The following is an 11,786-nucleotide window of genomic DNA, read 5'->3' as shown; positions in this document are numbered from 1 at the left end:
CTTTTTTCCCTCTCTTTCCCTCTCTCACAGCAGCTTCTCCTCCTTCCCTCCTTTTCTGTGAGCAACAGCAGCAGCAGCAGCAGCAGCAGCAGCAGCTACTTAGCGCCCTCTGACAAACCCACCAGTGACTAACCCAGGTAACCCGAAGACCTGTTAACTCCTTCCTGCTCAGGGAAAAGGGAACAAACCAGGCCGAGCTCGGACTTTGACCAGACTCTGCCCACACCTGGTCACGCCCAGGGAGACCGGGACACCCCACAAAGCTGGACCGGCCAAGACTTGGCAGGTGGTAGCTCAGAAGGCGGGCTTTAGAAAACGCTGATTCCGGCCCCGGCTCTCCCCCTGGCCCGCTGGGTGGCCTCGGAAAGGTCACTTTGTCTCTACGGGCCTGTTTCCTCCTCTGAAAATGGAGTTAAGATACCGGGTCGCGCTACCTCTCCCATCCTTTCTAACCTCACTACTTCTGTCTCCTTTCTCACGCTCTTCGTCCTTGTCAAGTTGACTGACTCTCTGTGCCTCTTTAAACTTCTTCACTCAATTCAATCAGTCATATTTATTTAGCACCTACTGTGTGCAGGGTACTGTACAGAGTGCTTGGGAGAGTACAGTATAATAGTAAACAGACCCACTCCTTGCCCACAGTGAGCTTAAATTCTAGAGGGATCTTACAGTCTAGCGGACTGTACTGTACTCTCTGGTCCTCCTCCTTGTTTCTCTCACCTCCAAACCTTTACACCCTAGGGAAGCAGCATGGACTAGAGGAAAGCGCTCGGGCCCAGGAGTCAGGACTGACTGATCGGTGTCGATTCCCTGGTGGGGGGCGGGGGCCACGAAGGTGTTGGGGGCTGGAGTTTTGGGCTGGGAAGAGGACAAGGAGATAAAATAGGATAATCTCTGACCACCCTGGATGCCCCTTTCTTTTTTCCCCCATTGGTGCCAGGACTGGGGGTGTAGTCTTAATGCAGAGAAGCCCAGTTTAAAATTCCCATTCTCCCCCTCTAGATGTAAACTCGTTGTGGGCAGGGAATGTGTCTCTTATATTGCTGTGTTGTACTCTCCCAAGTGCTTAGTACTGTACCCTGCACAAAGTAAGCACTCAATAAATACAATTGATTGACTGATTGATTTAATCAGTTCTCTTACTTGGGGAAGTTTTCAGGCCCTCCCCAGATTTAGAAAGATTACACTGCAGGAGTCAAGGTGGTCCTTTTTTTTTGTTTTTTTTTTTAATTGTATTTGTTAAGTGCTTACCGCGTGCCAGGCACTGTTCTAACTGCGGGGTAGGGACAAGCTAAGCAGGTTGGACACAGTCCATGTACCACAAGGCGTTCACAGTCTCAAATCTCGTTTTTCAGATGAAGAAACCGAGGCCCAGAGTGACTTGCCCAAGGTCACCCAGAATACAAGTGGCAGGATTAGAACATGGATCCCTCTGACTCCCAGGTCCTCACTCTAACCATTAGACCACGCTGCTTCTCCACTAGGTGAGTTGATACTGTGTTTAGGGAGCAATCTTGAGGCATCCAGTGTTGTCTGAAGCTCTTATTTGCCTGGAATCTATTACACTTTGCAGTTCCCTTTGGTTTTCATAGTCGGTACCCTAACTTTGAAAAGATGGGATAACCCAACAAGAGTGTGCGAAGAGTACATCTATTCATCTACAGCTGCCTTGAATTTTTCTGCAAGTGCCTTTCCAATCTTGGGTAGGGACTGTGCATATACTCAATGACTATAGTTAGAGACTATACATGTTCACAGCTCTTATGTACATAACCATAATGTATTTATTTATATTAATCTCTGTCTCTCCCTCTAGACTGTTAAACTCCCTGTGGGTAGGGAACGCATCTACCGACTCTGTTATATTGTACTTCTCTAAGCGCTTAGTACAGTGCTCTGCACCCAGTAATTGCTCAATAAATACCATTGAATGATTGATTCTCATTAGGGTGGCTACTAATGGACAAGTATGGGAGTAACGCATACATGAGGCATTACGTGAGACGTGTCAGTTTTGCAGGATAATGGAATGGAATCATATGGAACATTTTGAGGACATTCTGAGCCCACATGGTTGCCAAGCAACTCTCCGGGGGACCGTGCCCCACTCCCTCACTCCAGGGTCACGGTGTCCCTCTCCTAGACGCCCCGGATCACAGGCACTGCTTCTGAGCCACAGTTCTTGGTGGCAGGAACTGAGGTGGAGGAAAATGGGGCATGGAAAATTAGAGTATCGGACAGAAAGCTATCTGATACCGCAGCCAGAAAGGGCAGGGTCCAGACCAGATGAAAATCCTACTTCTAGTCCCAGTTCTGAAACTGGAAATAATTAGAATAATAATAATAATAATCATGGTATTTTTTAAGTGCTTACTATGTGCCAACTACTTTACTAAGCACTGGGGTGGATACAAGCAAATCGGGTTGGACACAGTCCCTGTCCCTTTGGGGGCTTACAGTCCTAATCCCCATTTTACAGATGAGGTAACTGAGGCCCAGAGAAATGAAGTGACTTGCCCAAGGCCACACAGCGGACAAGTGCTGGAGCCAGGATTAGAAGTCATGACCCTCTGACTCCCAGTCCCATGCCCTATCCGCTATGCATGCCGCTTCCTGGCAGGCTGCGTGCCTAAGGTCAAGTCACTTAGTCTCTTCGGGCCTCAGTTTCCTCATCTGTGAAATGGGGGCAGCGCCTACTCACATTCATTCAGTCGTATTTATTGAGCGCTTACTGTGTTCAGAGCACTGTACTAAGCGCTTGGACAGTACTACTCAGCAATAAAGAGAGACGATTCCTGCCCACACTGGGCTTACAGTCTAGAAGGGGGGAGGCAGACATCAAAACGAGTAAACAGGCACCAGTGTAAATAGAATTATAACATAACCTATAAACCCAGTGTGGGCAGGGATTGTCTCTCTTTATTGCTGAATTATACTTTCCAAGCACTTAGTACAGTGCTCTGCACACAGTAAGCCTTCTATAAATACGACTGAATGACTGAATAACCTTCCATGGATGATGTGAGCTTAAGCGGTGGAGAAAGCAGAGCCTCTGCCACACAACTCAAGACATCGTGTTGTTCTGTTTCCCCACCCTGGCTGAGCTGCCCATCATTCAATAGTATTTACTGAGCATTTAATGTATCCTGAGAACTATACTAAGCGCATGGGAGAGTTCAATAGCATTAGTAGACATGATTCCTGCTGCCTAGGGGTCAGACATAGGGGAGCAATAATGTATAAGGTTACGGACATAAATGCTCTAAGGGTGAGGCGGGTTGAGTATCTAAGTGCTCAGGGGATGCCGGCCCTGGTGCCCGGGACACCCAGGAAGGAGAATAGGGTTGGGAGATGAGAGGTTAGTCAGGGAGGGCTTCCTGAAAGCAGCGTGGCTAAGTGGAAAGAGTGCAGGCTTTGGAGTCAGAGCCACAGATTGTGAGTTCTAATCCTGGCTCTGCCACTTGTCAGCTGTGTGACTTTGGGCAAGTCACTTCACTTCTCTGTGCCTCAGTTCCCTCATCTGTAAAATGAGGATTAATAATAATAACTTTGGTATTTGTTAAGCGCTTACTATGTGCCAAGCAATGCTCTAAGCGCTGGGTAGATACAACGTAATTAGGTTGCCTCTTTCCACTGAGCTATGTTAAGACTGTCAGCCCCACGCGGCACAACCTGATTACCTAGTATCTCCCCCAGTGCCTAGAACAGTGCCTGGCACAGAGTAAGCACTTAACAAATACCATCATTATTGATTATTGTTATTATGGAAGAGATGTGATTTTTGAGTAGAGCTTGGAATATGGGGAAAGTAGCGGTCTGGCGAATGCGCCCAAAACGAGGAGAAAGGGAGGGAGGTAGGGAAGAGGCTTGAGAGTCAGTGGGGCTCAGTGGAAAGACCCCGGGCTTGGGAGTCAGAGATCATGGGTTCGAATTCCAGCTCTGCCACTTGTCAGCTGGGGGACTGTGGGCGAGTCACTTTCCTTCTCTGCGCCTCAGTGACCTCATCTGTAAAATAGGGATGAAGACTGTGAGCCTCACGTGGGACAACCTGATGACTCTGTATCTCCCCCAGCACTTAGAACAGTGCTCTGCACATAGTAAGCGCTTAACAAATACCAACATTATTATTCTCCGGGCCTCAGTTCCCTCCTCTGTAAAATGGGGATTAACTGTGAGCCTCACGTGGGACAGCCTGATGACCCTGTATCTCCCCCAGCGCTTAGAACAGTACTCTGCACATAGTAACCCTCTTCTCCTCCCCCTCTCCCGTCCTATCCCCTCAGCACTGAGAAGGATAAATAGGGATGAAGACTGTGAGCCTCACGTGGGACAACCTGATTCCCCTGTGTCTACCCCAGCGCTTAGAACAGTGCTCGGCACACAGTAAGCTTTTAACAAATACCAACATTATTATCACTGTATATATACTGTCTGCTCAACTGTATATATCTTCATTACCCTATTTATTTTGTTAATGAGATGTACATCACCCTGATTCTATTTATTTGCTATTGATTTAATGAGATGCTCTTCCCCTCGATTCTATTTATTGCCATTGTTCTTGTCCGTCCGTCTCCCCCGATTAGACCGTAAGCCCGTCAGAGGGCAGGGACTGTCTCTATCTGTTACCGATTTGTCCATTCCAAGCGCTTAGTACAGTGCTCTGCACATAGTAAGCGCTCAATAAATACTATTCAATAGTATTTATTTATTGAAATACTATTGAATGAATGGACAGTAAGCGCTTAAGAGATACCAACATGAATTAATGAATTAAGAGGCTGACACCGAAGCCGGCCAACCCCCGGAGGAGCTCCAAAGCAACAACGACCACGGGCCTCTCCGCACAGAGCAGCGGGTACTCCAGGCCGGGAGGGGGCGCTGTCCCGAGTCCGTTAGGCAATCAGACGCCACGCATGCGCGCTGCCCCGCCAGTCGTTTAAGAGGGGAGGGGGGGCGGGGAGGAAGCGGGGCGCTGACGTTTGCTCCCTCAGGATTCCCACCACGCAGGCGCCTCATCTGTCTGCGAGCCCGCGCACGCACACGGACGCCCCCCGAGCCCGCGCACGCACGCCCCCTCCCAACTACTGGCTGACTGGCAGACTTGCAGTGCGCAGGAGGGAAGAGGTGAAGGGGGTGAGGGGGTGACCCCGGGGGGCTGCAGGGGGGGCAGAGAAGATGGGGGGACGGGTGTGCTCGCCCTTAAGCGTGCCTCAGTGGAAAGAGCCCGAGCTTGGGAGTCAGAGGCCATGGGTTCGAATCCCGCCTCTGCCACTTGTCAGCTGTGGCACTGTGGGCGAGTCACTTCACTTCTCTTTGCCTCAGTTCCCTCATCTGTAAAATGGGGGTTAACTGTGAGCCTCACGTGGGACAACCTGATGACCCTGGAACTCCCCCAGCGCTTAGAACAGTGCTCTGCACATAGCGCTCAACAAATACCAACATCATCATAGAGGGTAATCACGTTGCCCCACGTGGGGCTCACGTTTTTTTTAATTCCCACTTTTACAGATAAGGGCAGTGAGGCAGAGTGAAGTGATTTGCCCAAGGTCACACGGCAGACAGATGGCGGCATAGGGATTAATAACAATAATGTTGGTATTTATAGCGCCTACTATGTGCAGAGCACTGTTCTAAGCGCTGGGATAGATACAGGGTCATCAGGTTGTCCCCCGTGAGGCTCACAGTTAATCCCCATTTTACAGATGAGGTCACTGAGGCACAGAGACTTGCCCACAGTCACACAGCTGACAAGTAGCAGAGCCGGGATTAGAACCCAGGGCCTTCTGACTCCCAGCCCCGTGCTCTAGCCACTAGGGCACACTGCTCCTCTTAAGACTTGAGGGGGCCCGGGGCGAGCAGGAGGGGCATGACCTTTTGGGGGGGGGGTCAGTCTGGATTCTTGAGCGGGCAGGGTCGGGGCAGCGGGGGATGGAGCCGACCCCCCGTGGGTGCCCACCCAGCCCTGCCCGGGTGGAGGGGGTGGTAGGAGGAGGCATGGCGGGGCTTTTGAAGTTGGCCTCCCCACCGGCCACTGGGGCGGTTTGCGAGGGAAAAGGCGCTTCCGTGTGTGGAGCGCCATCCTGGCATCTGTCGTATTCCAGAAATCTGCTTTCCAGGTCCCGCGACCAAGGCCACCATGTCGATAGTGCACTCCTCGGTCCATGCCAAGTGGATCGTGGGCAGGGTGATAGGAACAGCGATGCAAAAGACGGCCAAAGTCCGAGTGACCAGACTCGTCCTCGACCCCTATTTACTCAAGGTAAACGACCGGTCCGGCCCTCGGCCGGGGGCGAGTGCACCCCCCGCTCCCCACTCTTGCCTAGTAATAAAAACTGTGGTATTTGTTAAGCGCTTACTAGGGGCCAAACACTACTAAGCTACTGGGGTGGATACAAGCAAATCGGGTTGGACACAGTCCCTGTCCCACATGGAGCTCGCAGTCTTAATCCCTGATTTTGCAGATGAGGGATTTTGCAGATGAGCTCCACGTAGGACAGGGGTTGTGTCTAGGCTGATTATCTTGTATCTACCATAGAGTTTAGCACAGGGCTTGGCTCGTGGTACATACTTAATAAATGCCACTATCATCGTCATCATTAGCATCATTGTTTCGACTCTCAAAGAGTTTTGATGTGGAGACCAAATGGGAGAGAGGACTGCGTCCTGAATGGCGTGTAAGGAAGATGATCCAGAAAGCCTGAAAACGGTTAGACCGAAGAGGGGAGAAGCGAGAGTCAGGGAGACTCACTACTGAGTAGCTGGGAGGGGTCGAGAGCTTGAACAGAGTGGAAGCCGTAGGGCTGGAGAGGAAGGGGTCGGGTCCCAGAAATAGTGCTGAGGAAGAAGGGGCGGAGGGGCAAAGACAGACAGACGGATTCACTTTGGACCTTCAGATGGACTCTTTCTTCCGCTTTTACTCCTTGCCCGGTGCTGTGTTTTTGCCAAAGGCTGATTAACTCGGCCCTTCCTTTTCCACCCCGTGACCAGTACTTCAATAAACGAAAGACCTACTTTGCCCACGACGCGTTGGAGCAGTGCACCGTTGGGGACATCGTCCTTCTCAAGGCGTTACCCGTGCCCCGCTCCAAACACGTGAAACACGAACTGGCTGAGATCGTCTTCAAAGTTGGAAGGGTCATCGATCCGGTGACGGGAAAGGCGTGCGCGGGGACCACGTACCTCGAAAGCCCCATCGGTTCCGACGTATCTCACCTGAGCAAAACGCTACAAGAGCTGGATGTGTCTTCACCCTAGCCACGCCAGGGCTGGAAGAAGCCCCGAGAAGGCAGCTTTCTAGATAAGGTCTGCCGGAACATGGGGAGGAGGAGGAGATGATCTTGTCGACTGCCCCTGCATCGGCTAAATTCCTCAGAGATATTTGGAGCTCTGTTTTCCAGAGGCCCTAAACTCTAGGGCCACCAACAATAAGGTTTGGAACGGCTGCCTGAAACCGTGAACGCAAAACCGTCCTGTTAAAGGGCAAAACGACAGGGGCAGGTATCCCTCACCCTCCAGAGTAAGAAGTCTTTGAACTCACTCCAGTTGCTTTTTTATGAGGAGAAAACAGTCGGCTGCCTGTTCGTACACTCTAAATTTTTGATGGTGTCGCAGTGAAGACCTGAAAATGCCATATTGAAATTTGCATGAGAAATACCCGTTTCTGCTGTAATCCAAATCAAAGCCAAGTAAACATTTTAAAGATTTTTTTTTTATTGATTTCCCTCCGAATTAATTGTGTTGGCATTGTCGATTGGTATCCCTGAGTTAGGCAGTGACCTTTACATCCCCTTTCTGTAAACCAAGGGGTAACCCCAGATTTCCAACAGTTGCAGTATGTGTGTGGCGATCAGCAAACATAAGGTTGTTTTACAGAATAGCCAACTATTGTCACTCACATTTCCTCACATCCCCTGGACACATCTGTTTGGCTGCCTCACCGGCTACCCTATCAGAATAATAACGGTGGTATTGAAACACTATCCGCTAAGCACTGAGGTAGGTGCATGACGGGAACAGAGAGTGCAAGGTAGGGTGTCGCAGGAGAAGGGAGCTGGTTAATTAGTAAGGAGGATGCAAGTGGTGGAGAGTATTTTGTAGGTGTTTTTTTTTACAGTATTAACTGTTATTCATTCAATAGTATTTATTGAGCGCTTACTATGTGCAGAGCACTGTACTAAGCGCTTGGAATGTACAGTTAGGCAACAGATAGAGACAATCCCTGCCCAGTGACGGGCTCACAGTCTAAAGGGGGACAGTCTCACTTCAGTCAGCACTAGGGTAGATACAAGCTAATTGAGTTGGACACAGTCCATGTCCCACATTGGGCTCGCAGCCTTAATTCCCATTTTACAGATGAGATAACTGAGGCACAGAGAAGTTGAGACTTGACCAAAGTCTCAGAGCAGACAGGTGGCAGAGCCAGGATTAGAACCCGGGTCCTTCTAACTCGTAGGCCGGTGCTTCTCATCTAATGATAGTGTAGTCTAGTGGATAGAGCACAGGCCTGGGAGTCAGAAGGACACGCATTTTAATTCTGCTTTGCCACTTCTCTGCTGTGTGTGTGACATTCTCTGTACCTCAGTCATCTCATCCGTAAAGTGGGAATTAAGACCGTGAGCCCCATGTGGGACGTGGACTGTGTCCACCCTAACTTGTGTCTACTCCAGCATTTAGTACAGTGCCTAAAACATAGCAAGTGCTTAGTGAATACCATTAAAAAAAAAAAAAATCATACCCAACACAGCCCGTGTCCCAAATGGGTTCACCATCTAACGGGGAGGGGTGGGGAAATGGACAGGTATTTTATTCCCATTTTACAGAAGAGAAAACAAAAGCCCAGAGAAGTTAAATAATTTTCCCAGGGTCACACAGCAGTAAAAAAAACACAGTCAGGATTAGAACTCAGGCCTCTTGGTTTCCAGATCATGCTAAACTCAACTCGCCTAAAACTGAAACACTCATCTTCCCTCCTAACTCTGCGGCGGCAGTTAACGACTCTGTATTCTCAGTCCCGAAGCCCAGCAACCTTGATGACGTCTTCAGCTCCTTGCAGTCTCAACTCTTGTGTCGTCAGTTTGGTGTTTCCTGGTTGTTTTTTCCCCACAACATTTCCTGGGGCTACCCCTTTCTCTCCAAAAGTCCACCGCCTTCTTTTGTTCAATCCCTGGTTTTTACTGGGCGCTTGCTGAGTGCGGAACACTGATCAAGCCCTTGGGAGAGGGTCGTCCAACAGAGTTGATGGACACGTTCTCTGCCCCAAAGGAGCTTACAGCCTAGAAAGGGCAGATGGACCTTACTGTAAATAATCAATTGGATCGAGTGTTTACTGTGTTCAGAGCACTGTACTAAGCGCTCAGGGAAGTCGGTAGGCATGCTCCTTGCGTATAATGGCCTTACAGTCTAGAGGATAAATAACAGATATATGCGGAACTCCTGCCTGGAACTCCCCCTTGCTTCAAACCTGGCAGAGTAGAGCTCTCTCTGTCTTCAAAACCTTTTTGAGATCTCCCTGCTTGTAGGAAGCCTTCCTCGATTAATTCCTTACTACAACCCAGCCTGCACACTTGGCTCCTCTAATGCCAACCTACTCATCGTTCCTCCGTCTCATCCGTCTCACCACCGACCTCTCGCCCACATCCCGCCTCTGGCCTGGAACCCCCTCCCGCCTCACATCCAACAGATTACCACCCTCCCCACTGCCGTACTCCTCCAAAAAGCCTTACCTGACTAAGCCTTCCTTTCCTCTCCTGCCACTTGTGTCTGTCACGCTGATTTGTTCCCTTTATTCATCCCCCCCCAGTACTTATGTACATATCAATAATTTATATTAATGTCTGCCTCCCCCTCTAGATGGTAACCTTGTTGTGGGGTGGGAATGGGTCTGTGGTTATAATGTACTCTCCCGAGCGCTTAGTACAGTGCTCTGCCCCCAGTAAGGGCTCAATAAATACTCAACTGACTTACATTTCAGTTTATTTATTGAGCATGTCTACCAACTGTTGTTCTCTCCCGAGTACTTACTAAATGGTCATTAAATACCATTGACCGATTGACCTCATCATATTCTTACTGTTACAGCTTGTCCAGTCCTCTAGACTGTAAGTTTGTTGCGGGCAGGGAATGAATCTGTTTATAGTGGTATCGTACTTTCCCAAGAGCTTAGTACAGTGCTCTGCACCCAGTAAGTGCTCGATAAATACAGTTGAATGAATCCCCCTGTTCCTATTTGTAAGGAGTTTGAGCCAGTCTCGCCCCTTAGGCGGTCATCTCCTTGAGGACGGTCTGGGAATTTCAATCTATCAGTGGTATTTATTGAGTATCCATTATGTGCGGAGAACTGTTTTAAGCACTCGGGAGAGTACGATACAAAGAGACACCTTCTCTGCCGATTAATAATAAGCTTATGGTCTCGAGGGGCAGATAGACATTAATTTGTGCTTCTGTACTCTCCACCTGCCGAGTTCCATGCTCCGCACTCAGGAGGCGCTTCATAAATTCCAGAGTTCAATCGATCGAGTGACTCTGAAGCCCTTGATCTTCAGTGGGGTGACCCGTGGGGCGTTGGGCATTGCCGGAAGGGGAAACGTCCCCTTCGGTGCTTAGGCTTCCCCCCGCCTAAGCGATCGGGGCCTGTATCCACCCCCAGCGCTTAGTACAGCGTCTGGCGCGTAGTCAACGCTTGACAACTACCACTGTTATTATTGAGAAAGCAGCGTGGCTTAGTGGAAAGAGCCCGGGCTTGGGAGTCAGAGATCGTGGGTTCCAGTCCCGGCTCCGCCACCCGTCAGCTGTGTGACCTTGGGCATTTCTCTGGGCCTCAGTTCCCTCATTCGTAAAATGGGGATGAAGACAGTGAGTCCCCCGTGGGACAACCTGATGGACCTTGTATTCCACCCCGGACAGAATAATAATAATAATAAAGTTGGTATCTGTTAAGCGCTTACTATGTACCGAGCACCGTTCTAAGCGCTGGGGGAGATGCAGGATGATCAGGTTGTCCCACGTGGGGCTCGCCGTCTGCACCCCCATTTTACAGATGAGGTAAGAGAGGCACCGAGAAGTTAAGTGACTTGCCCCAAGTCACACACGGTTTCCCCTCTTCAAAGCCCCACTGAGAGGTCACCTCCTCCCGGAGGCCTTCCCAGGCTGAGCTTCCCCTTTTCCCTCTGCTCCCCCTTCCCCTCCCCTCGGCCAAGCCCCCTTTCCCCGCCCTTTCCCGCAGCTCCTCCCCCTCTCCCCTTCCCCTCCCCTCAGCACTGTGCTGCATATAGTGTCTACATTTTTATTCCCCTACTTATTTTATTAATGAGGTGTCCCTCCCCGTGATTCTATTTATCGTTTTTAAGGTTGACTCGTTTTTGTCCGCCTCCCCGATTAGACCGTGAGCCCGTCACTGGGCAGGGCCCGGTCTCTATCTGTTGCCGAACGGTAGCGTCCGAGCGCTTCGTACGGTGCTGTGCACCTAGTAAGCGCTCAGTAAATACTACTGAATGAAAGAATGAATAAGCGCTTAAGAAATCCCAATAGTATGATTGACGACGGTGATGATTGGGGAAGGGGCGGGCGCCGGGGGCGCCCCCTGGCGGCGGGGGTTAGGCCCCGCCCCTCCGTGTCGGGGGGGCGCATGCGCAGATCGGGAAGGGTGGGGGGTGGCGCGGAGGGGGGGGGAGGGGGAGCCCAGCCGCCACGAGAAGATGGCGGCGCGAGTGCTGCGGGCCCGGAGAGGGGCCGCCCTCGCCGCCCCTACCGCAGCCGCCCCCGCCCCCGCCGCCGCCGCCGCCGCC

At 50.7% G+C, this 11,786-nt stretch overlaps 1 protein-coding gene across 3 annotated transcripts; it reads left to right on the top strand.

Annotated features, from left to right (window-relative positions):
- Positions 1–5,024: 5,024 nt before the first annotated feature.
- On the top strand, positions 5,025–7,719 carry MRPS17 (mitochondrial ribosomal protein S17). 3 transcript variants are annotated; one of them, XM_029081601.1, is made up of 3 exons: positions 5,025–5,127; positions 6,120–6,262; positions 6,991–7,719. In XM_029081601.1, the coding sequence occupies exons 2-3, from the start codon at positions 6,140–6,142 to the stop codon at positions 7,255–7,257; spliced, it is 390 nt and encodes a 129-aa protein (XP_028937434.1). In that variant the 5' UTR covers positions 5,025–5,127; positions 6,120–6,139; the 3' UTR covers positions 7,258–7,719. The 3 variants fall into 3 exon arrangements, with proteins under 3 accessions (XP_028937434.1, XP_028937435.1, XP_028937436.1); XM_029081602.1 differs by having other exon boundaries at positions 5,040–5,127; positions 6,105–6,262; XM_029081603.2 differs by having other exon boundaries at positions 5,072–5,136.
- The last annotated feature ends 4,067 nt before the right edge of the window (positions 7,720–11,786 follow it).

Source organism: Ornithorhynchus anatinus, chromosome 17 (assembly GCF_004115215.2).
Source record: "Ornithorhynchus anatinus isolate Pmale09 chromosome 17, mOrnAna1.pri.v4, whole genome shotgun sequence".
In the NCBI taxonomy this organism is placed as follows: domain Eukaryota; kingdom Metazoa; phylum Chordata; class Mammalia; order Monotremata; family Ornithorhynchidae; genus Ornithorhynchus; species Ornithorhynchus anatinus.
This window is presented reverse-complemented; position numbering and strand designations above follow the sequence as displayed.